At 55.2% G+C, this 18,962-nt stretch overlaps 1 protein-coding gene across 1 annotated transcript in view; it reads right to left on the reverse strand.

Annotated features, from left to right (window-relative positions):
- CRMP1 (collapsin response mediator protein 1) overlaps nucleotides 1–17,547 on the reverse strand; it is a 69,477-nt gene extending 51,930 nt beyond the window's left edge. Inside the window, exon 1 of the mRNA XM_069495937.1 lies at nucleotides 17,167–17,547. Within this exon, the coding sequence (XP_069352038.1) occupies nucleotides 17,167–17,547 (381 nt within the window). The remainder of the gene's footprint in view (nucleotides 1–17,166) is intronic.
- Between the last annotated feature and the right edge of the window lie 1,415 nt (nucleotides 17,548–18,962).

Below are 18,962 nucleotides of genomic sequence, written 5' to 3' on the forward strand. Positions count from 1 at the left end.
CTGTCTGAGGCCTCCTTGCGAGGGCTCCACCAAAACCCCGTGCCGGCAGCGAGTGTGTTTCTGCGGCCAGGTGCCTGGTGCGTCCGGGGAGCAGCCAGGCAAGAGGAAGAGCTTCTTCTCCAAACCCACTATTACCCAGTCCCAACCGGAGGAGAGAGCTGATGTGGGCGTGACACTGTTGTTCTTTTCACAAACGAGAGGTGTTATGTTGAGCTCTGCTTACAAAAATTAGCCTTTAAAGCTTCGTGCATTCTTACTCATACAACAGCAAAATAAATGACAACAATGATCAGCCCCAGCAAGGAGGGAGGTTCTTGAGCACAGTGCATTGTGTGCGCCACTGTCTGCCCCAGAACAAAGCACTAAACCCCCTGGGCTCTGTGTTCCCTCCCTCATGGTGGGAATAAAATCTGTCCTCTCCACCTCGAAGGCGGCTGTCAGAAGGGATATAAAATCAGTTAAGGTCTGGAAATCCTTAGAAGAAAATAAGAGATGCTATTCTTATCAAATCAACACTTAACCAAAAATCACTGGTTTAGCAACCTTGCCTATCGGGAAAACAGCAGAGAACCAAAGCTGTTATTACAGAGACAGAAAAAGACAGTGGCTATGTCATCAAGTAGGGAACATTTGAACTGAGTTCTGAAATGAAAGCAGAAGTTCACAAAGCTGGAAAAATGGGGAGAAGGAGAACACCCCAGAAAAATAAATAGAAATAAATAGTACACACACAGACACGGTGTTCTGAAAGTTCCAGGTTCCGTGCCTAGGTGAGGAATGTTGGGGGGGGGGGGGGGGGTGCTGTCCACGGTGCTGAAATATCACCAGGTACTGGGACAGCGAGGTTTCTCCAAACCCCAAACCCTGGGATGCTGAAGATCCCTCGACCTCCTGCGCATCCAACCTTGCAGTTTCTCACTACTTTTCCTTCTCAGCTTCTTGGCAACTTTTTAGTCTGTCATCCTCACAGAACCAAAATAGTGGTGACATTTCACAATGGATGCACCTGGTTTCAAGTACCTTTAGGTCTTAGTGCCTCCCTTTCAGTACCTTAATTCTCCCGCCCCAGGAAGTTGGGGGGAAGCCAAGCAACTCCCATGCCCCCTACATGCTCCACTAATGCAATCATTGGAATCTGGGGTCAACGAGCAGGTAAGTGTCAACACGGGGTCCCAGCGGTCATGCAAATTTGCAGGAGGCTGCCCGATTCCTCAGTGGGAAGGGCAGGAAAGCTCGGGGTGACTAAATGATCAGTCTCTTCTGAGAGATGAGAAAACCCTTCCTTTCCAAAGGGCAAGCAGGAAAATGAGCCTCAAAGAGATCAGAAAAGCTGTTTTGGTAGAAATGTTCTTGTCCAAGCAGAGAATGGAGGTAGAACTGCTTCCTCTTAAGACAACGGAACCTTCAAACCCCACAGGCAGTGAGGCCAGGGCTCACATTTGCAGCTGAGAAGTGCACAGGCTGGGCAGGCACTCCCTCACACGGCTCACAGCACGGCACCCCCGCCCGGCGGGTCCTCACGAGGCCCGGCAGTTGCCTGCTGAAAATTCCAGTCTACATGTTGTCATGAAGATTTTCACTTACACACCTGGATGATGCAAGTTACACTCTTAACAAACACCCCAGTAATTTCAGCATAGACCCTCTGGGGGGTTGTGTTACTCATTTGCAACTCCTGCTGTCCCGCCCTCCATGCCCCAACGTGGCGGCAGTGCAGCCCCTGCCCCACCGACTCCCTCCCACCCAGAGAGTGAGAGAGGCTGTGAGTGCACCAGTCCGAGCAAGACGACCTTTAAGAGGCAGGTGGGGTTCAGCTCTCCTTCCTGAGAGCCTACCCCATGGAAACCGCATGGGCCAAGGAACAGCAGCCCCAGAGTGAGGTGATACGAGGAGGTGACATGAGGAGCAAACAGAAGCCTGGAGACAAATCCAGCGGGGCCCAGCTAAGTGTCTACCACCTACAAACCCCAATGCAACAGATAAATATGTGCTGCCATAAGCCACCACGTTTAGGGAGTGTTTGTTACGCAGCATCATTGCAGCAAAGCGCACTGATACACCATCAGGGCTGTGTGCCGGGAGCCACAAGAATTGCTGCCTGGGAGGTTTTACAGCTCAAATGCTTCAAACTTCAACAACCTGGTTCCTGCCTTTAATAAATGGAGCCGCCCCTTCCCCCACTCCCCCCACCAACTCCCCCACACGGCCTCGTCACCCCAGCAAGTGCCGCCACCACTCCCGCTGCTCACTCATATTTACTCACAGAAACCTTCCCATTCGCCTTTTATTTGGCCTCGGGGCCAGCCTGCCAGCCTGCGGCCCTTTGCCACAACCCAGGAAGTGGCCACCGGTATGAGACTGAATCTAATTAACACACATTTGTCCTCCCCTCGCATGAGGAGGGGGCGGGGTGGCTTCTCCTCCTTCATCAGTCAGAAATGCAGGTGGTCCCCATGGACGCCAGGCCCGTTTCCATGGCAACTGCAGTTATAACAGTGGGATCTGAGGCCCTGTCATACCTGTAGACATTCAGGAAATACTCTCAGGTGGACTGAATATCTGACTTTAAAATAACACACCCCCATCAAGACCCCAGGAGTGGCAGGGCCTCCACACCCCTGTGGGAGGGTGATGCAAGCTACACATGCCATCTATGCCTTGGCCCGTTTCTGAACAGAAATTCATTGCCTTAAGAAATTCACATTCCTGGAGCTCATACTAAGTGTCAGTTCTACATTACATGGGTTTTCATTTTCAGTTCTCAGATCACCTAAAGAAGTGGGTATGATTGCTAGAAATGAGGAAATCAGAGAGGTGAAGTAATCTACTCAAGGTCACACAGCCGAGAGATGGCATTTGAACCTAGTTCCACCTGGAGCCTCTACCGTGACCACCCCCTGCCTCCTGGTGGTTAGCCCAGTGCATTGTTCTCTTCATTGCACCTGGTTAATGTGTCTGAGCCTCAGTTTCCTCCTCTGTAAACTGGGGACAAGCAGCAGCAGACCACAGTGACCCATTCAGCCATGTATCAGGCACATAGCTCATGCCTTGCACCTCACCTGCCCTCCAACAGGACTGCTGGGAATGGGGTCAAAAGAGGATAAGGCAGGTTAAAGGCTCTGGAAGTTGCAAGGGGTTCCCTGGGGGAAAGACATTAAATGCAGAGACCTTATTCACCTACTAAACACTGACGACGTCTCCGGCTGGCCAGCTGCCTTCATCCCTACTATCTCGTTTCAAGCTCATTTAACAAAGAGGCAATGCAGACGGCTGGCCAAGGACGTGGGTGCAGAGGCCATGCTGCCTGGGTTCTTATCTGGCCCCACACCTCCAAACCCTGTAATGTAGACGAGTTTCCCATCTGTAATGCAGAGGGGGGTTTTGAAAATTAAATAAATTAACACATGCATAGCACTTAGAACAGCGCCTTTTTTAAGTCCTTGCAACATGGGGAAATAAATAGATCTCATTAAAATGCTCAGTTCCACCTGCAGCTTCTCTCTAACCTCTCTCACCCCAAACCTAACTCTTTTCTAGATCTCGTTGCTTCTACTCCGGAAATGTTCTCCTACCTGCCTGCAGATTCCGCCTCCCACTGCACCTGCCCCAGGTCAGCCCTCGACCCGTCTCCCTGCTGCCTACCTTGTCCCTTCACACGGCAGCCAGCGTGACCTTCTGAAACACAAACCCAACCCTGTCTCGCCTCTCCTCAAAAGCCTCCACCAGCTTCTCCTCACGTGGAGGATGAAGCACACCCTCCCAGGCTCTTCCCGGCCTGAGCCCTGCCCTCTCGGCCTTGCCGCCGATGGTTCATCTGCTCACCCCGCGCTCTGGCTCCCTAAACTGCACCCGCAAGCCCTGCGCTTTCACCTGCACCCTTCCTGGAGCGCGGATCTCCTGCCGGATGTGCTCTGCCCACTGGTTTCCTGCTCCCCCACCCTGCATCGTCCTGGCTCCAGGACCAGGTGGTCACTCCTCGGAGTTCCCACAGCGTGCGGCCCTCACCCCGATCAGCCTTTGTTCATGATGCTTCATCTTCCAGCCCATTTTTATATGTTTTATTTCCTCCGTAGGCTGTGAGATCCTTGACGCCAGAGATGGCAGCTTAATCCCACACCGCGCCTTAGCTGGTGATTTTTGGCAAGACGCTGCCTCTCTGCTGGCTTCAGTTTCCCTGCCTATAAATGGAACCCAAGTACCTGCCTCACAGGATTCCTTAAGATAACACGTGAAAGCACCCAATACACTGAACACTGGCCTATAAAATCTAATGTTCTCTGCCCAATGTTCTGTGTTCATGCATTTAAGGAAGCAGGAAAAAGTTTCCATGCCTTTTACCAGCTTCTCAAAGGAGTCTATGGCCTTAGGAAGTCTTTAAACTAGTTTAAAAGATGCCCAATAATTTTTAATAAAGTTTTATTTTCAATTCTTTTAGTTCTGCATGCTCAGAAATAAACTATAGCAAAAAGAAAAATAGGAGAAAAGGAAAAGAAAGGGGAAAAAAGTAAAGAAAAATCCAAACATTGCACCTGGAAATTGTGCTAGATGACGAATAAAGAGCTGGGTGGTTTGGAAGAGAAGGTCTTGGGTAACAGAGAACGACCTTCCAAGGCCTCTGGGCATGGCAGTGTGCATGGGGAAGCAACTGGGGAAGATTCTGAGGGCAAACGCAGAGCAGGAGGCAGACTCTCACTCCACATAAAGCAGAGCTTTCCAGCAAGAGAGCTGTGTAAGAGTGAGGCAGGCTGCCATGTGAACTGGTGCTCTGTGCGCCAGAGTGGGCAAGGGGGGCATCTGGACCGCCCGCACTAGAGGGGAGGAGGCTGGGGGCAGAGGAGAAGCAATGAACATTCTTTCCTGTCTCCTCAAATGCACAAACAGGAAAGTTTTACATGATTTAGAAGGTTCCTTTCAACTTTTATGTTATAGACTCAAATGTTTGCTGAGAATTTATTAGGGTGTAAGCCCTAAGGGTCTAGGGATATGGTATGATACAAAGTATGTGGCAATGTATTTAATAATTGGGGGACAGATACAAAGTTTCCTCAAACAGCCACCTGTTTGCTCTGTGCAGCCCTGTGTCAGATCCAGTGAGACTTGCTGTAGGACCCCAAGACCTGACACCAGGTCACTGTTCAGGGAGGCCCCGGGGAGAAGGGAAGATGTGCACCATGACGATCCAGCTCTTGTCGTAAAAGCTTTCTCTTCAGTGTGAAATGCAGTGAAGCCCCATTATTAAACCAGATCCCTCTCCCCACTGTCAAACTACCACCATAGAAGCTCCTTTGCACTCCAAAATTCCTTCATTCCATCTTAATCTCCCTCTGGGTGGAAACTGCCTTAGTGCTAAATCCACAGATAGGGTATTCATTAAGGAACGCTAAATGCAGTTGTGACTAAAACCTCTTCTTTTGTTGTTGTTGTTGTTGTTGTTTTTGAGACAGAGTGTCAATCTGTCACCCTGGCTAGAGTGCGATGGTGTCATCATAGCTCACTGCAGCCTCAAACTCCTGGGCTCAAGCAATCCTCCTGCTTCAGCCTCCCAAGCAGCTGGGACTACAGGCACAAGCCAAGACGCCCAGCTAATTTTTCTGTTTTTAGTAGAGATGGGAGTCTTGCTCTTCCTCAGGCTGGACTCGAACTCCTGACCTCAAGCAATGCTGCTGCCTGGACCTCCCAGAGGGCTAGGATTACGGGTACAAGCCACCTCCCCCAGCCCTAAAACCTCATTCAGCAAAGAATCACAGTTTACAATCTGGGCTTTGTTTGCTCACCCACACAGTGTGGAGTCCCTGCCATGAATCACCAGTGTGTAAGAGTGCTCCTGAGATGCTTAGGAGAACCAGACATTGTCCCAGTTCTCCAGGTACTCACGGCCAAGTGGAGCAGATGGACATGAGTGACAAAGCTACGTTACTGAGGAAGGAGCACTCACAGTGCCCAGCCCCAGAAGGATGGAACCTCCATAGAGAATGGGCACAGCTGGCTGCAAGGGCAGAGGGCCAGAGAGATGGCCTGGTCAAGGAGAATGTTCCAGATGCCTGGGACACACACCCAGGGAAGGAGTAAGGAGCTGCAACCTCCTATGTTCACAGACATTTCCTCCTTTGAGCTTCTTGCTTCATTTTCTAGAAGCTTCTCTAGGAAGCATCCCAGACCCCACTGCAGTTCCCAAGCCACCAGCACCAATTCAGAGCTGTCTTTTCTCAGAGCAAAGTCAGGATTTGGTCATTACACCTCTCTAAGGCAATAGTTCTCAACTTTATTTTGTTCAGGACATACATACAAACAGTATAAAAATTTTCAGCATTCTGGAAGGAATTAAAGACCTAAAATAAGTCTGCAACCATTACCATGCCATCCTACTACAGTGTGACTGTGTCTGTTTCACGGGACCTGATAGCTGCTAACAGCTCGCTCACTCTTCAGCACCACGGCGCTGTCCACTGCCCTGACCGAGTTCTCTTACATGCTCACAGGGCAAAGTCCTCTGACATTCCCTTTCCAGGGTACAAGGTGCCCTTTTTTCACAACAAATCAGAGTCTGTTCAACACCTCTCTGCTTCTAAGTGCTCATGGATCCACCTCAGAGATGCTGCTAGACTAATTTGTAGACTTGGTTGTAGCAAACACAAACTTCAGATGCTGATCAAAATTTAGCAGCACGTCTGCAGAGGGTTTTTCAGCGCATTACTATGCCACGGCATATGGGCTGAGACTCACTGGTTGCTGGAATATCCTGCATTTTCGTATCTTCTACCAATGCTTCTTGTACACGGGTCCCTAATGTCTGCCTCTGGCTCTCGCCTCTCACTCGCATTCAATCTACTCCTAATTGCCCATTGAGATACCTCTTTGGAGCCTGTTCCAAACTCCAATTCAACCGAAGAACCAATGCTGGGCCTTTTCTTCCCAACTCAACCCCTATGCTTCCTGCCCACTTATCATCAGCTGCAACAGGTGTTTACTAGCATCTCCTATATGTCGGAACTTTCACATGTAATCCTCATATCCACTCCAGAAAGACTGGCTTTGAGCTTCTCTCCATTGATTTAGGGTTTGATCATGACTTGCTTTGGCCAGGTCACTATGGCAGATGTGAAATATGCCAAATTTGAGCAGAAGTTCTTAAGGACACTTCAGATTGCTGCCACTTTCTTGTGCATTTCTGCTCCTTCAGTCTGGGTCTCAAAATAAGGACAAACACTGAGCACACTCACCATCCACCAGCAGCCAGGGGCAAAGTTACAGCCACCCCACAGCTCTCATGTGTTATGAGCAAAAAGTAAGCATGTGTTGCTGAGACCTTGAGGCTGTGTGCTATGGAGCAAAGCTGACTACAGCACCCTCCCACAGCAACAATGGCAACAGCTACCCCACACTGCATTTCCTATAGGCAGGTGCTATTCTAAGCATCTGAGATATATTTAGTCATTTAATTCTCAGGGGGAAAAACCCAATGAAATATTATTATTCCCATTTTACAAAGGTGAATTTGTATAGAGAAAATTGATACACAGAAAGAATAAGTGACCTGCCCAAATTACACAGCTAGTAAGTAAAACAGCCAGGATTCAAACCCACATGGTCTGACTTCAGAATCTACATTCCCACGTGGGCTTTCATCATACCGTCCTCCCAGCTCAGGAACTTCCAGTGGTGTCCTACCACCCACAGAAGAAAGCCAAGAGTATCCAGTAGCTTGGAACTGAGTTATCTAATCCAACACTTTCACTGTAAAGAAAAGCAATCTAAGGCCCAGGGAGAAAAAGTGAGTTGCTCAAGATCAAACAACTCATTGGTATCTGAGCCCCACTTGAACTCATGTGTCATTCCCATCACTTTGAGTGCATGCTGCCTAACTTGCAAAGCCTTATAGAGTCCTCCCCCCATAGCCTGACCCCTTCAAATTTATTTCCCAGTCCTTACCCTCTGATTTAGCTGAGTGTGGCACTCCTTACTCTCTGTTGACCACCTTCATTCCCCAGCCCGGGTCTCCTCCATGCTATTCCACCTGGCGTGCATGTTCTCCCCTTCGCTCCTAGCTTGTGCCATCCTCCAGACTGCAAGAAGCCACCTCTCGTTGCTTCTGCTGATGCTGAGTCCTCTCTTCTCTGAACTCCTCTGACACCTGTGCTCCGTTCCACAGCTCAGTCTTAGCCTTTCTTCATGTGTTTCATGTGCATGCACTTTGTCATTCATGAAGATGGCAAGATCATTAAGGTCGGGGATCATCCTGTGTGTGTGTGTGCATGTTTTAAAGTGTATACACTTTACCTGCCCATCACACCTGCTGGTTAGCTTCCATTCTGAATTTTCATTTCCCCAAAGATAGAGCATGATTTTAGAGAAAGGAACTATGATCTGTTGGACACTATGTGCCAAGCTCACTCATGTATGTCATATCATGAGTGTGTGTGTTCTGCATATTCAGTCTTACCCGAGTTCATTGCATGAAACGGGCCTTCATGCTTCAGGTGACATAGTTATGGCAGTATCACTCTGAGGCATTTTCTAAGAATTTGATTTGAGCAAAATAATTTTTTCCCTAAGAATATGGTCCCCTTCTCCTTCTCTGATCATGGCCTCGACATCACTGGGGCTGTTTGCTTCTCTGCCCCAGGCGACAGCAGCTCAGAGTTAGTATCAGATGTCCAGCTTCGGCCACTCCAGTGTCCTAATCACCCACATGCTCGTTCTCTGTCCTTCCCAGATCCTCAGTCCTGGCATTTGACTTCCACCTGCTTTCACTACATGTATGACAAATCACTGTAGGCATCTCAAATCCTTTGTGCAGAGGGTAGAGAACAAACTGAGTATCTATAGATAGACTGAATGTCACTCTTGGGAAGAAATATAACAGGCCTCACACATTTTTCGCATATTTGCACATTAGAGTAACTCATTCAGTCTGATGTGATCCTTATTTAATCTTTCTTCCCTGATTACCTTCACTATTTGATTGAACACACACACTCACACACAAACACATTTATACACCAAAGACACACTCACATATACATACACACACACAATCACACACACGCACAGTGATTTTCCTAACAGGCAGACCCGCCCATCTACCCTCCCCAGCTCTCCTTCCTCCCCACACCAGTGCAAGAACCTTTACAAGCCACTAAATCTCTCAGTTCAACCTTTGGGAAGCACGGTGATGTATGTCGGCTGCCTTCCTTGCTGTTCTGAGAACCGAGAGGTAATGGCAATCACGTTGGATGCCTGGACTAAAGCAAACACACATGATCAGCATTCGTGAAGTCTTATTTTTAATAATCATAATTTGTAACCATCGTGGCGGACACCCTTGACATTCCCCCACGATTAGGCAGACCCCCCCACCTTCGGTGGCTCTGTTTGGAGCCAGGAGCTTCTGCAGGGCCATGAAGCCATGTGCCTTTGTCTGCTGACAGCCACACCCAGGATGCTCTACTCACTTAGCCGCTGCAGTGGGCACAAGCAGCAGCTTCAGCTGAGTTAATTCCCGGCTGTGCCATTCATTAAGGAAAAAAAAAAAAAAAGCCACGCATGAAAGAGAGCTTTATAAATATTTTAAACAATCCTTGGGGGCAGAAGCTAAGTGTTTCCGCATTTTCCCTCTTCCTTCCCTAGCAGGCTACTCTATTATCTCAGGAACCGGCTGAGATGGAGAAAAGAGGGAAAGATACCACCACACAATCAACATGAGTAGAACATCTTTCTAATTCAGTCTCCCTGCCTTTGTGCACCCTGCTCCCCAGCCTGCCAAGCTCTTCTCCTTCCCCTCCCCTCCCCCTCCCCCACTCTAATTTCCCTCTCCTGTCTCTGAATTCACCGGCAAAGCAGGGTCCTTTATCCCCATTGTGCAGATGAAACACCCGGGGCACAGAGTGACCCAGAATCCAGCAGGTGGGAGGCAGGGGATGCAGCCGAGAACTGTACCTGCTACCCCTACTTCTTCCCATGGACCACATCTTTTTCTTTCTGTCTTTTTGACACAGAGTCTCACTCTTTCACCCAGGCTGGAGTGCAGTGGCATCGTCACAGCTCACTGCAGCCTCGAACTCCTGGACTCAAGTAATCCTCCTGCCTCAGCCTTCAAAGTAGCTGGGATTACAGGTGTGCACCACCACCCCTGGCTAATTTTTAAATTTTTTGTAGAGATGGGGTCTCACTACGTTGCCCAGACCGGTCTCAAACTCTTCAGCTCAAGCAATCCTACCACCTTGGCCTCCCAAAGTGTTGGGATTACAGGCAGGAGCAACCGTGTCCAGCCCTTGATTTTTTTTTCAAGCCCCCAGATCTTTCCACAGGCTACACACACCATGGCTGCGAAAAACACCTTGGCCATTTCCAGGAACTGCTCTATCTGCTCAGTGACGCTGCCCTTGGAGGCAGAGCGTGAGCGCTCCCGATACACACTTTCCTTCGGTTTCTCCAACATGCCAAATCCTTTGCCTCTGGGCCTCCATAGGCCACAGGAAGAACCCCACCTTCCTCTCTGTCCCCTCTGCTCCCCCCACCCAGGTCTAGTCTTAGTGTCCCTGATGGCGTGTCCTCCAACCCCTGGGCTTCCCTTAGGATACTCCTTACACTCTGTTGCCATTCCAGGCTGATGTCAGCTTGGCTGAGCTCTGGGAGAGCAGGGAAGCCCACCACCTCCTTCCCACGTCGCCCAGCGCCCGCCGGCCCAGGCCGACTGTTACTAACAACTTATCACGTGACTGCTATGGACCAGGTTAAGGCGCAGCATTTGGAAAGCCACAGTGCCCACTCATTTTTCATGACATTTGAGGGAAGGGTTTGTTTCCGTCACAACATGTGCATTACTAGCAAAAGGTCCTCAGGAAGCCAAAGGGTCCTGCAAAGAGGCCCCACAGGCCTAGCCCCTGTGGTTCGTTGTTTTCTCCTTCAAGCCACAAATGTTCCTGGGCTACATGAACCACATGCCTCCTCAAGGGCCTCCCCCCCAGCAGCTGAGCATCACTTTCAGCATCTGTCCCCCCTATGCTCACTGCAACCACCCTTCGAGGCTGTAGGAACAACCCTCTGATTTTCCTGTACCCACAAGGTGACTAATTGCTTCACATGAAGGACTAAAGCAGCCAGACCGGCCAGTGATTCTGCAGCCCTTACGCTGTGCCTGGCACACAGTGGACGCCTGGCCAGGGTCTTCTGGGATGCTCAGGAGTCCTGTGTAGGAAGCGGCCCACCAGGGACATCAGAGGACTGAGATTCAGACTGGACAGTTCGCCCCCACCCCAGAGGGCCACAGCCAAAGGCAGGGTAACCACTCAGGCCCGGCAGACTGACAGTCCAGCTCCCAGGGCAGCATCCCACAGACCTGCCTCAAAGACCATCCTGTTAAGCTTCTGCCCTGGAGACTCGGGTGCTGAGAGAGGCAGAGACCTACCATGGGCACACAGCCACAAAGGCACCCAGGGCTCCTAGCTTATTGTATCACCCCACGCCCATCATCTGCCTCAGTTCTCCTGGGGGGCAGGGCCAGAGGGTCTCAAAGCAGGGACCTGCTCAGACTGACATGGCCCAATTTTTTCCCCACATTGCCTAACCTGGGGCAACCATATGCCTTCCATTGACTCTTTGCCAACTACAGTGTTTAACGAATTGGCCACCTACACCTGTGTCCCAGAGGACAGAGATTAGGGATGGTAAAGAGGTGGTCCCCACCCTCAGAGGTCACACCTCTCGGTGGGAACTCAGTAGAGCCTGCTGGCAAGAGCTGAAGCTGGGTCAGGAGGGATTTTCTAACTCAAGACTCAACCCAGAGTTTGGGGTGGACGCAGGGTGGTCTCACACCTGTCATTCCAGCCCATGTGCCAGCCCCGGGGGCTTTACAGGGACAAGGCCTCCCTCCAGGGACTGTTGCCAGGATTCAATAAGACAAGGTCTACAATCCACTGGGCAGCCTAGTGGAAAACGCCAGCTCCTGCCCCTACCTACGGCTGCCATTTGGCAGGTGCCCCAGCGCTGTCCCTGAGCCTGAATTCTGCAAACATGATAAGCACCCTGGGTCTCCTGTCCTCCAACCCCAGGAGTCCCCCTGGAGAACTCCGCTTGCCCAGAAGCCTGCCTACACCCCGACTGCTCCTGCACGACCACCCGAGGCCCACGGGCCTGGCCCACATCCCTCAGGAATGCTCTGGCTCCACTCTGATGCCAGGCAGGGAGCAGGTGGAGGAGCTAGCTCCTGGCCGCTGCCCCTCAGCTCCCCACCTCCTAGACAAAGCGTAAAGCCCGGGGTTCCTTTGTTTCCGGCCACACCCAGGGACACAGCCTGACTGCTCAGCCCCAACCACCGTCCCCACCCTCCAGCCGCCCAGCCCCAGCAGCGTTAACCCTTCCAGGGGCGCAGCCGCCAGTGTTGCCCCAAAAGGTTATTTTTAGCTGTGGGGAGGGTGGGAGCCGCGCTTCCATCATGGCGCAGTCTCCGGACTTCCACTCCCCCAGCACGGGCGGCCGTGGGGAGCGGCGCTTGGTCTTTTTTCCTTCCTCCGGCGGGTGGGACCCGGCTGTGAGGGGCAAGCGCGGGACGGAGCCAGGACAGCGCGCGGGAGGCTCAGCCCACCCTCCCCGTGCGGGCGCGAGGGTTGGGAGGGGGTTCGGACCCCCGCGCCCCTCCCTCTTTTGTTCAGCTCCGCATCCTCCGCGTCCACGCCATCCTCCGGCACATCCCGTGGGGGGAGGGGGCTGCAAGCCCGCGGGGAGAGGGACACGAGGCTGCAGCCCCGCCCCGCCATGAGGGGCTCCCCACCACTGTCCCCAGAGGCTGGGGGGAGGGGGCTGAAATGCCGAGACCGGCCCCGCCCCACCCGTGGCGACGCAGGAAGCCTCGGGGGCCGCCCCCGCCGTCCCCCAGCGGATCTGGACCCTGACGGCGACCACCCCCAGCCCACAAAGAAGGGCGGCGGGGCGGGGGCGGCTTACCGTGATGTGCGGAATGCTCTTCTTGCCCTGGTAAGACATGGCCCTCTCGGGTGCCCTGGGCCCGGCCGCGGGACCTGCGGGCTGTCTGACTCGCTCGGGCTCTCGCGGCCCGCTCCCCGCGGGCGTAGCGACAAAGGCCCGGGAGGGCTGGAGAGAGGGACGGAGGCTCGGCGCCCGCGGCTGCCCGCGCGCTGCCCGGCTGCTCGGCCCGCCGCCGCTCGCTGCCAGCACCGCCCGGCTCGGCGCGGAGGGCGGGAGGAGGAGGGAGCGGCGAGGGCGGGGGAGGGGGCTGCAGGCCCACAGCTCCTCCCGGCGGCGCGGAGCGGAGCCCGATTCGCCCCTCTCGGCTCGAACCAGGAAGCGCTTCTCTCCCGATCCCCACCCCGCCCCCGCCGCACCGCCCAGCCCTGCCGCCCCCCGCCCGCGCGCACGCCCTCGGCGGGCGGACCGCGCTCTCGAGATGGGGCGAGCGGTGGGCAGGTTCTCCCGAAAGACCCCGACGGCCTACGGGCGGGCAGGGCCACAGGCGTGCGGCACGGCATCTGGGCGCCTCCCGGAGCATCTGCGCGGGGGGGGGGGGTGCGGGAGGGGGGCCGGGTGCCGAGGACCGGCCCAAGCTGCCAGGAGCGTTCTTGCCCCCCAGGATCGCGCCCAACGGCCACCCCCTCCTGGCTCTCGTTCCGCGGCCTCCGTTTGTCCATCCCCCGGCCTCCCCGTAATGGACCAAGCACCTTTCCATGCCGACTCCAAGCGTTTATGCGCGCTGTACGCGCTCCCTGAATAGCCTGCCCCAGACAAAAGGTTACCCATCCTCCCAGCCCCATCTCCAATGCTTTCTCCTCCGTGCGGCCTCTCCTTGCCACCCTTCCATCCCATCACGAACCAGCCTTCCCAGAGGGTGTCTAAGGAGGAGCCTCCCTGCGGGGGGAGGGAACAGCAGGGACAGGAGAGAGGGGCCCTAATCAACGCTGACCTGCTCTACCCCCTGCAGCTGCTCCCTCACCACATGGCAGCTGGCATTGGGGCCACCAGGTCCCCCCATAGACTTGCCTACTGGACAGGGAGTGCCTGGAGGAGTAGACCATTGGTACCAAAGTCTCCACAGCCTCTGGGGACAGGTGGGGGGTCAGGAGGAGAAAGAAGACACTCCTGCCTCCCAGCAGAGTGGACACCAGCCCCAGGACACATGGCCCAGATGTTGCCCCAGAGAGAGGTGGGCAGGAAGCCAGGTCACAGCTTGACAGACTTCATAACAGGGAAAGATTGAAAAGGGAGGAAGGTGGGGAGCCCCGGCAGGATCCCTCAGCACTGGACAGGTGTGCCAAGTCACCAGGCAGAATAAAACGCCAGCATCCTCTACCCCTTCTCTGCTCAGTTTCTGCCTGTGAAATCCAAACCCACAGGCCCTACAAAATGACCCATCTTTTCTACTTTGAGGTTACCAACCAGAGGGAGGGTGGGCTGGGCTTGGTATAGCCCCTCCCAGAATCTCAGCTGTGGCCTGGAGCCACAGAGACCAGCCCCCTAGTCCCCAACAGGAGGCCAGAGATACCTAGGCCTTAAAATGAGGTGGGGTTGTAGGCTCACAGAGAATCAGCAGCTCATAGTATTCCAGGAACCTGGGCCATAATTTCCCCATTTTACAGATGGGAAATTGAGGCTTACAGTGGTAACGTGACGTTACCCCAGGTACAAGACTCATCGGCTGCAGCAGAGCAGCATCGGGAAGGCAGGCTCAGCACACCCTGCCAGCGTCCATTCCCTACACTCATTCATTAAGCCCCGACTCTGAGCTGTGTCCTAAATCCTGTCAATGGCCGGGAATTGCGGGTGAAGACACTCCTCCCTCCCCCGACTCAGATTCCACGTTCCCTTCCGCAGCGTTGTTACGTCCTAGGTTACACGCCTCAGGGCGTTCCCGGGGTCGGTTGGGAGATCTGGGCAGAGGAGCTCCAGCGATGGGGCCGAGACCACGTGCGTATCGGGGAGGAGCACCCGCCTACGACCGGCCAAACAGATCGCTGCTCCCAAGCAGACTTCGCCAGTACAAAGCGCTGCGGCCGCTCAGCCACTGGCAGCAGCAAGCGTTGCGCCTGCGCCGCGGAAAACCCTGCAGCCTCCCAGGAAGGAGCCTCGCGGGCGGGGGAAGGGCCGGGGCACCCGGCGCAAAGCTCTGGAGCGCTGAGGCCCGCCCCAGAGCCCGATCCCGCTGTAACCCAAGCCCCACGGCCGCTGGGTCCGCAGAAAGTAAAACGCTCCCTCCAGGGAGACCACGAGCCCCTCCGCTCCACAGTCCCGAACCGCGAGTGCTTTCCGAGCCCTCGGTGCTCTGCCTTTTGTCCGGTCCCTGAGAAGCTATGGAGAAAGGGCAAAGGGGCCACAGAAGGGAGAGGAAGGAGAAGGGGACAGGAGAGCGAGAGGTGAGGCGACCAGCGTCCCCAAGCGCCAAGGCGCGGCTTCCAGGACGGCCTAGGCTGACCCCGGCGCCGGTGCTGACGTTGGTGACACGGACTGCAGCTGCAGTAGGGACTCGCCTCGGGACAGCTCTGGGCCCAGCACAAAGCGCTAGTTCCTCCCCGACTCTCCACTACGCCTTGCGGGAGGCTAGGGGATGACGGCCACCCCCATGTCACAGACGGAGAAGCTGAGGCTCCAGGAGGCCAAGCGCCTTGGCTGGAACCCGATTCCCTTGTTCTGGCCCCCGATTCTCTGCCCGAGGCCCTGAAGCCTCCCAGTCGGGCTCGGGAGTTTAGCTCCCAAGTGAAGTCGGGCCACCAAGAAAGGGGATGGGCAGGAGGAGCTAAAGAAGGGGTGGGGAACAGGCGACTGCCCTCTCACCATCTTCCTCCCTCGCTACCACCCCCACCGCACACACCCGTGCTGTAGACCTCCCCACTGCAAGGCGCAGGGTTCAGGACCACGGAGAGCTCCAAAGCCACAGAAAGAGCCACCTGCGATGGGACAGGGGAGGGAGGAGATCCACTACTGCGTCTACCAGTCCCCAGCTCCTATTCCTCCAGGAAGCCCTCCCAGATTTCTGTCTGGGTCAAGTTCTGCCTCTCTCCGGGCTCACTGCCTGTCTCTCATAGCATTTAAGGGGGGAATGGTGAATTAAAATGATAATGATAATAAAAGTCAATAACAAACATTTATTGAATGCTCACTGCCTACCGGCATTAACTGATTTAATTCCCACAATGAATCTGTCGCTCACCCTAGCCTGGGAATTTCTGGAGGGTGGAGCCAGGTTGCTGAGCCGGAGGCTGGCTCCCTGGGGCCTGGCACCTGGCAGCGCTCAGGCACGGGGTCCTGGACCACGACAGCTCCCGCCATCGGGTGCTCCGTCTTCCAAGCACCTGGCTCTGCCTCTCGCCCATCCATCCAGAGGCTATGCTGTCTATCCACCATCTTCCCCTCTTCCCTGGCGACCCGCAGCTGGAGGGAGAAGACCCACAGGGCCTAAGTCCTGGCGTTCCCTCCCCTAACGACCTCCCCTTTCAGGCGGAAAATAACCCCAAGTCTAGAGACCCCAGTTCAAATCCCAGCTCTACCTCCCACTTGCTCTGTGGGCACAGTGGTGTCGTGCTGTGGGACTCAGGAGTAGCCCTTGGCGACAGCAGCGCTTGGGCGGGGATACTGGTTCTAACTGCCAGACGACCTCAATCTGTAACCACATCCTTCCCCCAGAAAGCATGAGAGACCCTCAGGAAAAATGCTCCTTCCAGCTTGAAGCCGCAGATGGTTCGCTGAGCCTCTCCCATCCCAGCGCCGGGTACACAGTAGGTGCTCTATAATTACTGTAGAGTAAGTGAATAGATGAATGGACGAATACGGAGCGGAGCTCTCGTTCTTTTCACAAAACAGAATGGGGGGCCCTGGGCTGGATTCATCCCAGAGGTCCCTTAGCGTTTTAAGGGTCCATGCGGCAGCCTTAGCCAACTTACTTCCCCTCTCACAGCCTCGCTCTCCCTTTCTGCAGAAGAGGAGCCGGGACGGGACCTCAGAGGTCCCTTCGGAGTCACACGGACTGTGACGGCCAACCCTGACCGAGTCGCACAACCTCCTGTATGATAAGGTGGGGGAGGGGCCTTTCTGTGGCTCTCTCAAGCCTGGTGGCAGCGACCCCAGCACTACTGCCCCGGCACTGCCCTCGGGAGGTCCCCGCCCAGGGTCCTCGAGGGCCCCGCCCCCCCACGTCCGGCCCCGCGCGCGCCCCGAGGGTACCTGGCCATTGTCCCGGCCGAGCGGCAGGTCGCGGGGTGCAGGGCAGCGGATGTGCAGCGCCGGCGGCCGCTCGTCGCGCTCGCCTGGGGAGCTGACCGCAGAGCCCGAGGGCTCGCTCACGTCGCTGGCCGTGTCCTCGCTGCCGCCGGGTCCCGGCAGGCCGACCGCGTCGGGCCGGCCAGCACTGCGCGGCGTGCGCGCCGAGCCGCGGCGGCCCACGCTGTATGCGTCGAAGTCAATGGTCTTGTTCTCGTAGGCGCCCTCCACCGCGGCGAACATGCCGCCGTACTTCTGGCGCGGGGTCTGCGCCGCGCTGCCCGGCCGCGCCAGGTACACGGGCAGGTCGTCCTCCGTGTTCCACGCGCGCCGCCGGTCCGCCATCCCGGTCCCAGGCCGGCCACCCGCCCGCGGCCCTCGCCACCGCCGTGCGCCGCGCTCCGCGCCTCGGTGCGGGCCCGCGGCGGCCCTGGCGCGACTGCGGCCAGGGGAGGGGAGCGGCGGGGCGGGGCGCGCGCCGGGGCGGGGCGCGGGCGGGGCTGGGGCGGGGCCTCCAGGCGGCTGCGGGCTAGCGCAATGGCCGGCTACAAAGGACCGGGGGGCGGGGACCGCGGCTGGGGCGGAGAGCGATGGTGACGTGCCGGAGCCGCAGCGCGGAGGGCGGGCGGCAGAACCGCAGTGCCCTCTCTGCACCCCTACTCCCCGCCCCCCGGCGGAGCGCAGGGCGCGAGAAGAGCGAGCGGCACACACGTGCACACACACTCTGGAGGCACACACAGGTTCATGCCCTCGCACCAATTACACCAAACACGTGCAAGATGCACAACCGTGCTGATTCACACACGAGAGTCAATTACACACACGTTCCCGAGACCCAGGCTCGTTTACAAACACCATAGACAATTTTGCACACACATACGCATAGATGCTTGTGCACATTCTGAGTTCAGTACACACACACACAGGAAATTCTCACTGTCACACAACAGCATGCATACACAGCATCGCACCAAGACTAATTGCACAACCAAGAGACACACACATTGGGCACACCATTCATTCACTCCACACTAGTTTATAGAGTGCTCACTAGTGCCTGGCACTGTTGTAGGTACTGGGGACAGGGTCATGAACAAAAATGGACCAAGTCCCTGCCCTCCTGGAACTGACCTTCTGAGGAGGAAGGAGACAAAAAGCGCTCATACGATATACCCAGGGATGCTAAGGGCCAGGAAGGCTGGTGCCGCCCACAAGAGGGACGTGCTAGTAGCACACTCCCACAGGCGCGCAAGAGAAATACACTCTTGCACGTGAACCAGTGACTCACACACGTACACGATGCTCACTCCAGTAACACTGCATGACAAAGAAATTTTCACATGCCAGTTCCAAAGGCGGACTCATAAGGCAACTTCACACGCATGCACTCATAAACTCTCGAGAGAACGCCCACACACAAATCCACGCCAGAAATAAGGGAAGTTGGAAGCTTAAATAGAAAGGCTCCAGAAAAAGACACACAAAGAGATAGATTACTGCACACACGACACACACATGCGCCTGGCAGTCACCCAAATAGTCTCCATTCTAGGGGAACCTCCCAGATCCCGGGTAGAGCTTACTCTTGCTGCGCCTGGAGCTTGCAGCCTGGGAGTCCCAGGGTTCCTCTGACTAGGGCATGGGGGAGAGCGCAGAGACCTGGGGTGGTTCTACAGAGGCTTTGCTCTGCCCTTTCTGAGACCAGGCTCCATGCGCCTCCTCCGGACACTTTCCCTCGTTTCTCCATGATTAGCAGGCAG

The sequence above is a fragment of the Eulemur rufifrons genome, chromosome 20 (assembly GCF_041146395.1).
Source record: "Eulemur rufifrons isolate Redbay chromosome 20, OSU_ERuf_1, whole genome shotgun sequence".
Classification (NCBI taxonomy): domain Eukaryota; kingdom Metazoa; phylum Chordata; class Mammalia; order Primates; family Lemuridae; genus Eulemur; species Eulemur rufifrons.